Below are 16,622 nucleotides of genomic sequence, written 5' to 3'. Positions count from 1 at the left end.
GCCACCACTAACAAAAAGGGGTAAGTGGTTCGGCGGTCAAGCACTACATCTAGCCAGGGCTCCTCCCAAAACGAACCGGAACATCGGGCATCTTCAGGATCGGGGGTCTGAAAAGTGGGGTTTAAACAACAATGAGAATAAATCTCAGTGAGTAAGCCCCCTAAACCTAAACTAGGCTAACATGCACCTCCTGACGAGCACTAAACAATCACACAAGTCGACACATAATTGACTCAGGCCCTCGGGCCCAAATCCAATACTTACTTGACCCTGCAAGTTAGGCATTAATAATTCAAGAATGAAACATAGGACCCAATCGCAGCACATGCACACATCACTTGGTCACAACGTATGTCATGCTTATGCTCGTGCTCATACGCGTGCTCACGCCTCATCAATGCATTTTCGCACGCTTGCACTCTAGCACACTTGCAATTATCAATTCTCCTCCGACCCGCATAAAACGCATCAGGTCCATCACTTCGAGATCGATCTCTAGCCCGCGTAAAACGCATCAGGCTCATGGCACAACACCCGCGTAAAACGCATCAAGTTTGGCCATCTTCCGGTAGTCCGGGCATCGTCCCGCGTAACACGCCTCAGGACGGGTTCAATACCCCGCGTAAAACGCATCAGGGCTTTATGTGATCACTCATTCACAAACACCAATTATTATCTGAACCCCGCGTAAAACACATCAGGGCATTTTAGGTGATCACATGCTCATGTCATTCGTGCACACCCGTATATGCACATGCCGTGCCAATGCTTGAGATGCACACTCATGGCCATAACGTTCACACTTGGGCATTCAAGAAATCCATAATGAGCATTCAATTGCACAACACCACTTGTTCAATTCACAACGCAATATGCCCAACGTACACCACACATATTCAATTTAATGAATCGATATGCCCAATCAGTCAATCAATTCAAAACAGCCATGGCACAAACTTGACACACAATCCATGCACATATTCACACAACCGGGTCAACAAGAATTCGCGCATTCGAGGCCCGCCAAGCTATTCCATTCTTAGTCCCGCTAGACATGCGACACGACATCACAAATCCAACCACAAACAAAGGCCAATCAGCCAGTCAATCAATCAATGCGATCATTCCCGGTAATTGCAAGATTAAACTCCAAATAGGTCGCGCCATGTCCAATTCAATCCGTTATGGACAGCCACTATACCACTAATTTTAGGCCAATAAATATCTTCAAAATGCCCCATTAAACTTCCCAAAACATCATTCTAATCAGCCACCACAAAGACCAAATGAGGCGCGCACTAAAATCCATATTTAAAGCCCGAACTTACTCCAAACTTGGACCGCTCCGAACCAATTTGTCCAGCCATCTCACGGCACCTCGTGGGTCACTAAATCTCAACTAAATTGTCGCACTAAGCCCGTAAAATAGTCACCAAGACAGCCACCATTCGGTCTCCCAATTTCACCCGCTAAATCCACAATTCCGTCCAAATCACGGCACCTATGCCTCGCCACATCACAGCACACTATAGTTCACTAAAACTCAATTAAATCATCATTCTCGGTCACCAAACGCACCACAAAATCAGCCCCTAGTGACCTCCACTCGGTCCTCAATTTGCACCTGCCAAACTCACATTTTCACCCAATTTAAGGCGCCTATGCCCAGCCACCGCACAACACTATACGGGCCACTAAACCTCAATTAAATCATCACACTAAGCCCGTAAAATAGCCACAAGATCAGCCCCTAATAATCTCCACAATTTAACCCCTAATTTACCCTAATTAATCCCTAAAACTCATTTAGAAATGTAAATTAGCCTAATTAGGGTTTAGGGTTGTACTCACTTGGTGTCCTAAGCTCCAAACCCAGCTAAACACGTGGCAATGGCGGCTGGATAGCGACGGTCCCGTACCGGAACAGTGACGGCGAGCGGCGGCTCCAGCGAGCGGCGCGAGCGGCGGCGACGGTCTAGGCGATTCCACGGCCTAGAGAGGGAGAGAGGGACATGGCCAAAAGAAGGGAGAGGAGTGGGATGGCTGGACGACTGGGCGAGGTGGTGGATCCGGGCCGGAACAGTAACGGCGAGCAGCGACTCCGGCGAGGCCCTTGAGCGGCCGAGAAGGAGAGGGGGAGCGGGAGAGAGGGAGATACGGCGAGAGGGAGAGGAGAGGGGGAACAGGCTGGTGGTGGTGGCGAGGCAAGAGGAACGGTGGCTCCCGGCGGCGGCACCGGCGGCTGCGAACGGCGGAAAGCCAACGGGAAGAAGAGGAAGTGGGCTGAGGCGGGTGGTGCGGCTGGGGGGCGCTCGGCGGAAGCGACAGCGACGCTCAGGCTTCGGGACGGCGCTGGGTAGCTGGCCGGACGACTGGACTACAGCTGGGACTCGCCGAACGGGGCGACGAGCGGCGGCGAACTCGCTGCTGTGCGCGCGGAGGAGGAGACCAGTCGGTCGGGGACGGCGGCTGGCGGACAGCACGGCGTGACGGTCGAGCTAGCTGGCAACGGCGGCGGCGCGTGGCGGCCAGGCGAGCTCCGGCGGTCGGCGTCGGGCAGCGAGGAGAAGAAGCGAGACGGGGACGAGCGAGAACCGAGACGCGGACGAAGAAGAAGAAAGGGAAGAAGAAAGAGAAGAGAAGGAAGGAAGGAAAAAGGAAAAATGAGGAGAGAGAATGTCGGGGGAGTGGTTGGTGAGTGCATGGGCGTGGCCGAGGGACGTCGCGGGGGAGACGTGCGCGTCCGGCGACCGAGAGAGGGAAGAGAAAGGGAAAGAGAGAGAAAGGGAGAGAGAGAGAGAGAGAGAGCAGGACAGACGTGATAATGGGGGGGGGGGGAGTGCGTGCGCGGGCAGAGGAGAGAGAGGAGAGAGAAAGAAAGAGAGAGAGAGAAAAAAATTTAAATGTTCAATCAAATAAATAATGCAATTAAACGGCCCATAATTAAAACCGACAACGATCTACCGGTCCAAATTAAACCTCGAATATAATAAGGGATAAAGGCCAAATCAATTAAGTCAAATTACCCCGAGGAAGGTCTACTAGTCCAAATTCGCACCCGGTCAAAAACTCCCCCTTTTCCATTATTCCTAACAACCTCGACGCTGGTCACAATAATATCGACACCGACCAAATTATTTCGTCCCGAAACTCCCGAAAATCGACTGCCAAGTTCGGGGTCTAAATAACGGCCAAATTCGATCGAGTGCGATTCTAGCGAAATCTCTAATTTAAAAATAATAATCGAGAGTGATCAGTTCCCGGGCGAGATTTTACTATAAGCACACTGACAAATTACACGTTTTATAAATCCCAAAAATGGGCCGAAATTCGGGATGTCACATCCAGCGCTTTATCTGTCGAACCATTTGCTGAGCTGGTTGTACGCAATGTGGTTTCTTCAGAACTCGTTGCTTCTTTTGATAAAGGTCTAGGAGATAATATCCCTATTCCCATAATTCAGAATCCTACCTTGATATCTTCTGGTCTTCCTTCTGTCAAGCGGGTCAGCAACATCTCAATCTCATCGACTGGCATTTCTAGCACAACACCGGCTGCAACCGTCTCGGTGTCTTCCGGCCCCTCTGTTGCCAATTCAACGGCACCCCGAGTATAGCTCTTCATTCAGCCTAGTTCAACCACTATTGTGACTCCTGGTAACTTTTTGTTTTGTCTGGCGTATTCTGCTTATCTTGTTTATTGGATTTATTTATTCTCTTCTTCTTTCCAGTTATACCAGCAGTTGTTCCTACTTCTCCACTTGTCCGAATTGCTCCAATTCTTGACTCCACTGTAGGAACCACTGTCACTCTTAATATGGTTGGACGCGAGACAGCTATATTTGAGATAGGTACGTGTCTTTCGAACATTACGTTGTCTTCAATTCTTATCTAATCCTGATACTGAGATATCATTCCGGTTTTGCAGCATGTGGTCCATCAACAAGTATCATGGTTCAACGGACCACTATTCCAACCACTGTGGTCAATCCTTCCACAGCCTCACCGTTGACATCCAATCCAATGTTCGTAGCCTCTACCCTCATGACTAATTCTGCTGAAGCCTTATCATCGACGCATGTCTCATCAACTCCTGACCATCAGTCGACTACCGCTTATACGGGCGAGGCAATGCACGCTATAAACGAAGCTGAATTTATTTTGGCATTTAACCCATATGACTTGTCACCTCATTCTGGTCAATCAAAACTGGCCATTATCAAGAAGAAGATGGAATTGACGCGCTTTTTAGACTTCTCTATATGAGGATTCGCGAGGATGTCATATGATGCCACAGCCTTAGAGCAATTCAAGCTCCTCATTGAGCGTCTTGGAAATGACAATGCTGAAGTTGGATCCATTCTTCCTTCGGCACTCGGAGAATGACTCAAGGTTTTCTCCCAAGAGTTTCAGACTATGTTCAATAAGTATCAACAACTCTTGGGTCACGTACAAGAGATGGCCATTCCTACAGAAGTACATGAGGAGCCAGCTGATATTGTGAAGGAGGCTAGTGAGACAATGAACGCCCGTCGCGAGTCCCTTCGGGTTATTACGGACGAAGTAAACGTCCTTGTCGAGAAGGAAATGCGTCTTATGGCAGTCCTCGAAGAGACTCGTCGACGGCGAGAGATGAAGCTTCGTCAACAGGCAGAACTTGAGCAAGAACTGCGTCATCATGTCGGCGTTCTGAAGGGCTTGAAGCAACAGGAGCATATGCGAGTATTGAACTTCGCAATGGAACATCGTCAAAATAGAAGTGCATGTATTTCAGAGATGAGTAGACTAGAATCTCAACTGTTTTTGCTCCAACGAGGGGTTCACGACTTTCTGTCGGACAAACCTTCTTTTCCTCAATAAAATACTCTTGTTTTCATTGAGTGTCCTACGTGTGCCACGATCATTCATAACCAATTTTGATAATGAATCCCGAGCCTTGCGCCTTCGTTCATGTGTACATCACCAATTAGTGGGCCTAACTCATCGGTCAAATAGACTAGTATAAATACCTAATAGCTGTTAACAAGCTTCATCACTTGGCCCATTATAATGGCTAACTTTTCTTTTTCCCTAACTAATGCTCAAGCTCTCCTTCGCCTGAATTGTTTTGAGAAACTTCGGAGTTTTGAACGACAAGGGCGCCTTTCGTATCCTTTATGGATTTCGATGCAAAAGCTCGTCACGTGATCCTAGGTCCATATCTCAAATCAACACCTCCACCATCCATCTTTACTGAGCATTTTCCACGTCATTATAGGGAGGTTCTTCCCATTAGTCGATCTCGACTTAGCATTTCCACTTGGGCATCACCAAATTCTCGTTTCAACTCGTATTTGTGCTATGACGAACAATTCTCTCGGTGGTACCAAAGGATGAGACCAGAGATGTCCAACATTTAGAAAGCGGCAAAGATAGAAGAAGCCTTATCACTAAGCTGTCTTTCCATAGATCCTGTGGAATATAGACTTATCGGAGCTCTTTGCTATCTCTGGTCATCATCGACTAATTGCTTTTTCCTGCCCCCTGATTCGGTAACCATTACTTTGCTTGATATGTGGTCATTGACTGGCCTATCACCTTTTGTGGAATTTTATAATCAGAAGTCGTGGTCATATCCAGATTTTTATGGTATCTCTTTCGTTGATCTCTCATTTCCTGACTTCATTAAGGAATTTAGCAAGCCAGACGGACCAATAACTCCTTAAGAACATGTTGCATTCCTGCTTTGTTGACTTTGTCGATATATCTTTTGTACCACTTCCATATCATGTGGGTTTGTGGACATCGCATACGCCCTTACTCAGAGTATTGATGTGGGATTAGGTCGAATGGCCTTGTCCGCCTTGTATAAAGGCCTGACCGATGCACAATCTTCATTATTTAGTGCGCATCCTGATCCTTTTATCGGTCCGCTGTGGATATTGCATGGTTGGGTTCGATCATATTTCCCTCATCTGTTCACGTCTTACGGTTCTGCACCTGTCGACTGGTATGATGCATAAAAGCAACCCATAGAGACTGTTTTTGGACCTTGGAAGTTTTGTAGCGTTTTCCTCCAGCCAATTGGAGGGCTTCCGGTCTTGGAATACTTCCTGGGTGTTTTGCTTACCTTGAAAGACTTCACTTTTCATAGGTTTGGCGTAAACTTCGTGTGTGATCCATCAACTATACAACATGACACCTTAATATTTTGGGCAAGCATCCTTGTTCCCACCGATCCTCCACTGAAATTCACTTTTGGAGGAAGGTTTTCTATTGGCTTTGAGGCATACAACCCCCATTACTGTGCCCGTCAATTTGGATTGATGCAAGGTATTCCTATGCCAATTGTCTACTCTATGAACTTCCCTTATCCTTTGTCTCCACAGAATGATCCTCTGTCATGCTACAATGAGGTTGCCAAATATATCCTGGGACAGTTCAAGCTTGTCGATAATTTCAACACTCCGTATGGTTCAATGTCATTTAATCAATGGTGGGATGAATACAAGGTCTTGATTTTTCCTGAAGACCTGGATTCTACCTTGTCGAAGATAACCGTGCTCCCAATGGGATTGTTACATCCTTTCAGGAGATTTCCTATGTCCGATATGCCCTTATCTCCGAGCACGCCATCATTATCTTTCTCCGATATGGATGAATTTTTAAGCGAATCAATGGACGAAGTGAGCTCTACTATGGATCATTCTTCCCTTAAAGCTCCTCAGGTTAACAACATTCGAGTCATTGAGGGTAAACGTCATTCGGTAAGCAACTTTTTTGCTCCTACTAATCATGATGAAATTCGCTCGAATGGAGCTCAACTTTGTGAGCTCTTAAAGGAAGGGTACAACGTCATTTGCGACGTCCCAGAGATCGAAAGCAAAGTCAGGTCCTTGCTTGACTATCTGACTAATTTACCTTACCCTTTACCTTGTCGAGCTCTAGAATTTGCTCTTCATGAATTCTCTGATTCATTCGATGTAACTATGAAGGCTTTTAAGGTAGGGCTTAAATATGTTAATAACATCGAGGGCAAAGAGAAGACCTTGAGTCTTAAAGAAGAAGAGCTAGATGGGGCCCGTAAGGTCTTTGAGGCATTCCGTATTAATGAAAGCATTTCTCTGTCGACGCTCTTCGATCAAAGCAAGGCTATATTAAACTTTGAAGCGACCGTGAAGCAACTGAGCATTGAGGTGGAGGACAGCCAAGCCAGAAAGGACGAAATCTTGGAATTAAACTGTGATCGAGAAGTCCAACTTCACAGCTTCGTCCTGGGCCTTGAACAACATTTCGCTTAGTTTACAACTAGTACCATCTTTTTTTTTTCTTTTCCCATGTCATTAATGCCGAGAATAGCACTGATGTAAATATCTTTATTGCTCAGTTTTTCCTTTTATCTGAATAATCATAGTCTGCGCCTGCTTTGATGACCTGTATTGAAAAGTCAGTGCTTTAGTAAAATGAAAATGATGAAAAGCACCACTGTTCCTAGGAGAAGACAATAACAAGACCAGACCAATTCAGCCACAGCTCCAGGAAAATGATGAAACAGCCCGAAGACCCAACAAAGTTCTTGCGTTGCAACCATCCAGAACCATCACGGGCATGGTAAAAAACCTGAAATTCATACATAAAGAAAAATCAACTAGAAATCATGCTCTAAAGACAAATGCAAATATGTCGATTAATGAAGTATATTTACTCATCACAAAATCGGAGTTTCCACAAAAGAAAGTCTATTTACCAATGATAATATCCTCGGTAAGACAATCCAAATCTAAAAACAAAAAAAAAGATTAAATAAAATATTCACTCAATAGATAAATATGTGAATGAATTACAAGATAAAAAGAAATAATGAAATATACACGACTTACCCGACTCAAACTTTTCCGCGTTCTCAATGCACTCTTCAACATTAATCGGCACGCGAACGGCTCTTAACCAATCTTGAGTGCAAATCAAACCTTCCACCACTCTAGGAGTCAAAGAACTTCGAAAGCCGTCAAGCACACGTCCCGATGTACTAAAAGCCGAGTCCGAAGCAACGGTAGTCACGGGAATGGACAAAACATCCCGAGCCATCAAAGATAAGATTTTATACTTTGACCCACTACTCTTCCACCACATCAAAAGGTCCAGATTAATGACATCTTCACTTTCGGCTTCAAGATACCGATCAAGCTCAGATTTGTTTTCATTAAGCACTTTTTTCTTCGCGTGAAGAAAGCTTTTTCGCCAAGCTTGGATGTCATCCTCATTGTTACCAATTGTAGAAGTAAAGAGTTATTGGACGGTTTTAGCATGGTTAGTTCTTTTGTGTGTTATCCATCCGCTGTGGGTGAATATTTGGTGAACTTTCTTTGCTTGAAACAAATGGACAGGATTATGCATTAGCTAATATAGTTTCATCATTTTCATTTTTATTACTTCGAGAAGCACATAGCACTTGTGAACATGTCAAGGGGAGCATGTCAATTGCTGGACATGGTGCTTGTGAATTGTTTATTTTGCTCCAAATTTCTGAAACCAGAAAAAAAAAAAAAAAGGTTATCGGGTAGACCCTGGAACCGGACCGGAAAAACAGGGTAGGTTCCAAAACAGGGTCTAGGGAAAACAGGGTAGGTTCCAGGTCCCAAAAACTGGGAACAGGTTATAACAGGGTGGCCTGGAACCGATCACCCCTAATGGCGATGTTCATCCAGACATGCCGTGGCAATGAGGTAAGGTCTGACTTGACACTGTGGATTTGATCAGCCACCGTGCCATTCATAGACAAGTAGAAGTTCCCGGCTATGACGGGATGTTCAGCCGTAAAGCGAGACGGGGCTTTTGTGGTGCGAGCGGGCAAGGATCTCTACTTCATTCATGAGCAGCTCCACGCTCCGGTAGCTGCGCTTGTATAGGAGCGGTTGACTGCTGCTTCTCGCCCATCTTGGAGTCTTCCTGTGAAAAATTTGTAGGAAATGCCTTTCGAGATAAGAAATTATCACCTGCAGGAACAGTGAATCGATATTTTCATACCATAATAAACAGTTCCAAAATCTCCACGTCCAAGTTTAATGGAAGCAAAGAGTTATTTGTGGATTCTTCCAGTTCGCTTCTGGTGAAAATAGGGATCCCAAACTAGACACAGCTGTCTTCCAAGTTGAATTAGAGTGAGGATCTGAGGTGCTGTTTCCCAAATGGGACTTCAAAGAAGCCTTCTTCCTTTTCAAGTGGATCTTATCGGACAACAGGACAATGTCCAAGCTTCCTATTCCAATACCTGACGAACAAAGAGAAATTGAACTTTGTTCCATATAGCACTAGATCTCTGGTACAGCTATAAGTGCACTCACTTATCTGACAAATTTTTGTTGATTGTGATGATGATGATGATGATGCTGAGGTTGTTGAGAAAGGGGGTTAAAAGCAACTATATCTGAGGTGAGATCGATGGTTAGCAAACTTTGAAACCATGTCTTAACTATTTTCCTGCTTTTCAAAAAGCTAAGCAGAATTATTCACTATCTCATGAATATGCACTGACAAATATTTTCCTCAGAGAAGGGGAAAATCAATGTGCTAAAGTATTGTTGATTTTCCCTTTTTTTTGGGCTAAAGCTATGTATACATGTTCAGCAGTTTCATGTCCTTTTTGGAGGTGAAAAGAAGGCCCTTGTTATTGACGTAGCATTGTCATCTTTTTGGAGGATCCGCATATTCTGTCTTCTTACACATCTGAAAGTGAAATGAAGGCCCTGGTATTGCCAATTCTTTTATTGTCTTGTGCTATCGACGGCTTAAACATGGAATGTTGACTTGGAAAGACGAAACAGAAGACTTGAACAAGAGATTCTTAGAAATGCCATGGTAAAGAGACTCAACTGAGCAATAAGTTATGTCATCCACGACTTCCCTCTTGATGATGATGGGTCTTTGAATGTGAGAAACTGCAATTTTAGTGAACTTCCACTAATCTTGCCCCTATTGACCGGTAACTCAAAGCATTGACCCGTCCAATTTTGGTATGTCCCCTCAAGTGAACACTTTCCCAGAAAACTTTTATCTCCTCTTATGCTCACTAAAATCAAACCAGATAAGCAAGATTGGGAAAAAAGGAAGCATGGAAAAGAACAGAAATAGTGGGCCTTTTTAGAATACTAGGCACTCTGATGGAAAAACAAACTCCAAGCAGCAGCACAAGGAGGTCTATGAAACAATGCGAAATCACAGAAAAGGTTGTTCTTGGCATAGCCAGCAAAATTTCTTGCGAGGTGATAGTGACAACATGACTTACTAGAGAATTTGAAGACCCTGTCACAGGATTAAAAGCAGGATAGAAAAACTAATTTGAACCCATGTGTTGAATCTGCTCAAATACGTATTTTTAACAGTAAACCTGCATATATTGTCCAATATTATGTGCAAGCTAGAGTGACAATAGCGCTTTATTACCACATACATTCCTCCATATTCAGACCAGGCAATGAAATTGGTAACATCTCAACTCGCGTCCTCATGTGTGCAAAATATCTTACAAACAGCTATAAGGAAGATTTAAACATCAACAACGGGAACAGAACAACTGCTACTACTGCTAGCCCATTTTTGAGTTACCGAAACAGGTGAATGAGTCAACTGCATGTTCTTCAATAGCTGGACCTCGTCATTATTCATCGGAGATGGAGCAAGGGTATCTTCACCCTCATCTGCATCGACAGATTTGTTCACAGCATTCTCATAACGTGCAATAGCATTCAGTTCTTTTAAAACCTCGTTCATTGAAGGCCTCATTTCCTTGTCCTGCTGCAAGCATCGGAAAGCCAGCTCTGCCACTGAAGTTGTCATCCTATGAATTTCACTATCCGACTCAAATCCTAGGGTCGGGTCGATCAACTTGCCAAGTGCGCATGTCTGAATCTTGTTTATGGCAAAATTGGCCAAACTAATCTCGTGCCTCTCTCGGCTTATGTCCACAGCTGGCTTGGACGATATAAGCTCGATGAGAACAACTCCAAAGCTATAAACATCGCTCTTCTCGGTGAGCTGGAAACACTGATAGTACTCGGGGTCCACATAACCTGGAGTCCCTTGAGGAGCTGTTGAGATATGAGATACATCATTCGGGAATAGCCTTGAAAGCCCGAAATCTGCAACTTTAACGCCAAAATTCTTCTCGAGAAGAATGTTTTTAGTTTTCACATCACAGTGGACAACTGCAGAAGCGTGGAGGTAAGTTAGTGCAGTAGCAGTCTCTATGGCGATGTTCATACGGATTCGCCATGGCAATGTAGGAGATGAATTAGCTCGCTGGCTGTGGATATGATCAGCGACAGTGCCATTCGAGATGTACTCATAGACCAGTAGAAGTTCACGGCTGTGGCGAGAAGTGCAACCGTACAGAGACACGAAGTTTTTGTGTCGTAAACGGGTTAGGATTTCAACTTCATTCATAAATTGTTTTACCCTCCGGTAGCTGTGCTCGTATAGGCGCTTTACTGCTACTTCCCTCCCATCCTGAAGTTTTCCTGTCAAAAGAAATTGAAGGATGCGTGTTTTAGGATACTATTTTGACCCTTAACTGGGAAAAACATGGAGGAACCTTTTCTTACCGTAGTAAACAGTTCCGAAACCTCCATCTCCAAGTTCATTGGAAGAAGAAAAATTATTTGTGGCTTCTTCAAGTTCGCTACTAGTGAAAATGGGGACCTCAGAGTATACACTGCTTTCCTCCATGTCTGGACCCGGGGAAGGACAAGGAGTGATGTTCTTCAGATGAAACTTAAGAGAAGCATACTTCCTTCTCAAGTAGATCATATAGATGAATAGGCAAAGGGCACCGACCAATCCTCCAATTCCGACACCTGATATGCAAGGAAATTTCAATCTCGCTCTATGGGTGACTGCAGAGGAGGTTAATCTCAGGAGACTCGCACAGAAAAGGGACATCGTTTGAAAAGCAGCTTCCAATCTATCGGATTTCTTGCAACTAAATTATGCAGTTTACCAGTATTTAGGATAATACCCAACAAGTATGCATTCTTATTAAATCAAAAACAAAACGTGTATTTGACATGTTTGAAGGAAAAATTTGAAAAAACCCCTTAAGTAGCCAAAGGTTCCACATTGTTGAAACTATGTGAGTTGGTAATATAATGGGAAGTATTAATTAAAAGCCAGCCTCATTTACTTTTTATACCCGGTTTGCATCGGAAGATTTCTGCCTGCATAACTGTCAGAAATTTAAACTATCCAACTGTAATTTTGCACATTATTTTAAGTGGCAAGAGGATTTGTTCAAGTTGCCAAATAGTAAATGCAATGCATGAGTAGTTAAAATATCTGTATTTACCTAGTCTTATCTTCTGCAATAAACCTCCGTTTCCTGCGCAAAAGTTGATAATCAGTTTTATAAAAGATTTCTAAATCTAGTGTAGATAGTCCACAGATTCGGATTCACAGACTAGGATGTAGAGAACAACTTGAATCTTTGATGAATCTCATTAAAGAGATCTGTTCTTTTACCGATTAGAGAACTATCTTGTTTAGATTTTGTGTTTCACAGCAGTGCCTTAGCAGGCACCAAAATTTGCATTATGAACCTAGGAGAAAAGTTCGACCAAAGAAAAACAAAAAAAACCTAGGAGAAAAGAATTCGTCATCAAAACCTTGGTCAAATAACAAGGTCATCCTTTAATTACAGCCAGGTTTTGACGGATGAGCCTCACTATGCTTGGAGACACAAGAGGGCGTAGTGACACAAGATCTCATGCTCCTGATATCGTTTGCTTATTGCAGTGAGTCCCGGTAAAACTTACCAGCATCACAATCTTCGCTACTGGATCCGTCAGAGCAATAGCAAACAAAGTCTTTCTCATTTGATCGGCCACATCGGCCTCCACTGCGTATGCACTTGGCACAACTCTCTTTGGTCAACAATGTCCAATGCATTGTGAACCCATCCTTCAGCAGCGTCGTGTAGTTAACACTTTCCATGGTTGGTTTTGGGATTCCCACCTTCAGTTCGACTGGTATTGTACTGCTCGATTGACAGGATCCATTCTTCTGTATTGGCCATTCTTCCTTACGTGTTAGCACAACAAACGTGTAATTTGAACGATCAGAAGTGCAATTTAGCTGAAATTGAGGGAAGCGTGTAGAAAATGTGTTAGTGCAGCCATAGAAGAACCATAGGTAATGGTGGAAACTGGAGTTCTGGAAGAGCTTCTCATGATAGTAGGTGAAGGGATGAGGAACCAAGCAACCAGTGTCGGTCATATACTGATTCGCTAACTCAAAGGACCGCTTCTCATAAGAGATGCTTTGGATGGAGAAATTGCCATACATAATGTTCCCTCCTTCACAGCTAACCTCGAAGCCAGGGTAGCCACAAAGTTCCTTCCCACTTCCAGAAACATAAAAGGGATAGCTTATGTTCGGACCACTCTTGCTACACATAGCGGCCTCACAATCCTTATATTTCACCGAATGAACTGTTTCTACTAAGACAGCCATGAAGAGGATATGAAACCCGATGTATACTAGAAGTCTGGTAGTATCATCATATAAGTGTAGAAGCATCTTCTGACTCGACAAATATGGTTGCAGCATGAAGAAGAGAACTGTTATAGATCAAAGTGCTTTGCGAATGAAGAACATCAGCATCAGCTAGAGGAGGCTATTTCTTGCATATTTTGCTTGTCCAAAATGAACTTCTTGCCGGTTAAACACGTTAGTTGACTTGGAAATTAAACATGGAGGACTTGAAGAAAGAGACTAGCCTGGTAGGGTTGGGACAACCCCAAGCGAAGAACAAATTTTGGGTCTCTCATATGTGGTCCATCTCTTTAGGTCGGTGAAATCTGAAAACCTCCTCCAATCAGTGAACTTGCACTTTGTATCATTGACCAGTTCGACTCCTTGAATTTGCACTCATGTATGTCCTCAAATTGAACTCTTTACAAGCAATTACGCGCCAACCGCGAGGACCTGTCCCATTTGGTCCGTCCTTTGCCCCGTGGCTTTGTTCGCTAGTGTTAGTGAGGCCCATGCAGAGACTTCTCAAGGAGGTCAGCATCGTGATAATGCTCTCGTCTGAGCAACCTCACGATTGTGTCATAAATGTTCATCGAAATCGATTCCTCTTACAGGTTAGGTTTATTTTCACATACAAAGCATAGGGACGATTTGTTTATTCCCACCCTCGTTGCCAGTCTAAAGCTATCTTAGGAGTCAAACCTTATTAAGCCCTCTGATGTCAACGACCACTCTCCACCATGACCAGAGGATCATTGCAAATCCCTTATAAGCTTTCAACCTATAAATGCTTACTAACATTATATCATCAAGTCAGTCTAAGCAAGGGAAAATAACAGTAGAAGCGTCATAATTTTTATAGGATACTCATTTCAGTGCCAAAATTTTTCAATCGATCACTTAAGTGTCACTTCCGTGAAAAAACGATCAATCAAGTGTCCCCGGCAATAAATTCTGGCAATTTGTCCAACGTGACATTTTTTAATGAAATTCTTACTTGGCTATCTTAACAAAGTTTAAATCCAACCTGGACAAAGGACCAGACGATATGGCAAATGATATATCTTCTCCTTCATCTTCTCCGTCTTCATTTTCCTCTTCTTCATCTTCCTTTTCATCTTCAATGTCTTCGTCTTCAGCTAATAATTCACTTTCATACATATTTTTCTTCTCCTTTTTTCAACCATTTTCTTAACCACCATCTATAGGAATGCATCAGCTTTCTTGTTCATCTGAAAATGTAGCTCACTGGATTCCCCATGTCGAAGATGAACAAGGCTTCATCTTTCATTTTGGAGGATGAAGAAGAAGACGGGGATCCAGGCATGGTAGGAGGATTAGCAAGAAGAATTTTGTCTCAAACCCAAACATTATTAGTGTCATCCAACAAATATAGGAGAATGATAAGGCCGTCCTTTCCACCCAAAGACGCAGCCTCAAACATAACCAACAATATATTATCAAAAGAATATGTACATCCCAACTAACAATTAAACCCAGCAAACTCATCTCAGTTATAGACAGCTTGGAAATATACAGTTAACTAAGCCCATACCCAAAAATCCCTTTATCAAAATGCTCTGACGATAACACGAACACTCTTGTACTATTGGCCGCTAACTGAGGGACCTAAAAAGCACATAAGACGAATGAGATGACCAACTACAGCCCGGTGAGTAGTACATCTCTTCTAAGCAGATAGAACATCCACTATGCACTTTACGTAGCAATATCAGAACTCACTTATCTCAAATCCAGTATATAATACACATACAAGATTAGAATGAGTTATATCACTTTAAAATAATCATACACATATACATAAACATTCATTAAATCCATAATATTATAACAAACATCAATGGTCCAGTCATTAATCAATCTCATATTAAATCACATGTCAGTGGTCCATTCCACTAGCCAATCTATTACTCAATATCAAACCATGATCACGATACAACACCCGGTAACAAGGCGACCAAGATTTCCCCCATTGGCAAGCTCTCCACCTATTAGCAGCCGGTGGCTCGGCTTAAGAGGATATTCTCATACCAGTATGCATACTTGGAAACCCCTAACTAGTTTCACAGTGATAACGAGCATCAAATCATCATTCTCTATACTAGAAATTCAATCCAAAACCAATCATATAAACCATAATACATTTCACAAACCAATCATATAACATTTTGCAACTCGGCTCATCCTCTAGAAATACTTTTCGTAAAGCATTTCTCGAATCATTTCAGAGCTCATTTCACAAACCAGATTCATAAAGTAATACATATATATAAATTTTCACAATACATTTCATAACACGTTTCTAAAACCATTAATAAATAACCAAATAGCAATAAATGCTCGATTTAGATTTTTATGCAATAAAAATGACATTTCGTTACTCATAATATATCTACTATGATGTAGGGGTGAGCGGTTCGATGATCGGTTCAGGTTCAATCTAGAACCTAGAATCTACCTATCAGAACTGATTCCCAAATTTTTGGAACTTGGAACCAACCTTGCATACTCTAGAACCTACCTTCTCATAGGTTCTAGGGACTACCCAAGTTCTACTTGTATAATAATTGAATGATTATAGTGAATCATCACCTCTAATAAACATCGTTCGCTACTACAATCCACTGAAAACAACTCATATTTAGACATATTAAAAATATGAAACATTAATAAAGTAAAAGTCTCAGTTATGGATATTGTCGAAAATGGAAGCTTAGACTAGTGGTTCCAGATTAGACACTCGTTATCGGACACCATAGAATACCGCAGGATTGCACGAAAATATAGAACAAGAAAAACACAAATACTTGTTTTAGGTTCCACGTCCCAAGTTACCTGCAACTTGGAACTTGCCATTCGAAACCGGTTCCTCAATTTTTTGAATCTACCGGTTCCCAGTTGTACCCTAGAAACATGATCACCCCCAATCCATAATGCTTTCAAGATATGAGTTTATAAATTCGAAGAAGAGATAGCACCACTCACCTGAGAACTCCTATGACCAAACAACAAAAGTTACTCGAATTGTCGAACTTGCAATCTTATCAACTAAGCAAGAAATATCGTCAAAAATTGAGTAAAACGCTACCTCAACTACAA

At 42.9% G+C, this 16,622-nt stretch overlaps 1 protein-coding gene across 2 annotated transcripts; it reads right to left on the bottom strand.

The window, feature by feature from the left end:
* Positions 1-10,300: 10,300 nt before the first annotated feature.
* LOC115693520 (LEAF RUST 10 DISEASE-RESISTANCE LOCUS RECEPTOR-LIKE PROTEIN KINASE-like 1.2) lies at positions 10,301-13,653 on the bottom strand. 2 transcript variants are annotated; one of them, XM_030620543.2, is made up of 4 exons: positions 12,785-13,653; positions 12,319-12,351; positions 11,579-11,830; positions 10,301-11,494 (listed from the first exon to the last, which is right to left on the bottom strand). In XM_030620543.2, exons 1-4 carry the CDS (start codon positions 13,575-13,577, stop codon positions 10,524-10,526), a joined length of 2,049 nt encoding a protein of 682 aa, XP_030476403.1. In that variant the 5' UTR covers positions 13,578-13,653; the 3' UTR covers positions 10,301-10,523. The 2 variants fall into 2 exon arrangements, with proteins under 2 accessions (XP_030476403.1, XP_056165204.1); XM_056309229.1 differs by lacking the exon at positions 12,319-12,351 and having other exon boundaries at positions 12,785-13,652.
* Positions 13,654-16,622: the final 2,969 nt, after the last annotated feature.

The sequence above is a fragment of the Syzygium oleosum genome, unplaced genomic scaffold (assembly GCF_021117445.2).
Source record: "Syzygium oleosum isolate NSW1041296 unplaced genomic scaffold, Sole_v2.1 Sole_v2.03, whole genome shotgun sequence".
NCBI classification, from domain to species: domain Eukaryota; kingdom Viridiplantae; phylum Streptophyta; class Magnoliopsida; order Myrtales; family Myrtaceae; genus Syzygium; species Syzygium oleosum.
Note: the sequence above shows the minus strand (reverse complement) of the source record. Positions and strands in the feature narration are given on the sequence as shown.

Excerpts from the sequence above, each read along its gene's own strand:
- LOC115693520 (XM_030620543.2), bottom strand. The coding sequence starts at position 13,577 with ATGCTGCAACCATATTTGTCGAGTCAGAAGATGCTTCTACACTTATAT. Across the intron at positions 11,831-12,318 it reads ATTGCAGAAGATAAGACTAG|GTGTCGGAATTGGAGGATTG; the intron begins GTAAATACAGAT and ends CTTGCATATCAG. Across the intron at positions 11,495-11,578 it reads TTTCGGAACTGTTTACTACG|GAAAACTTCAGGATGGGAGG; the intron begins GTAAGAAAAGGT and ends TTCTTTTGACAG.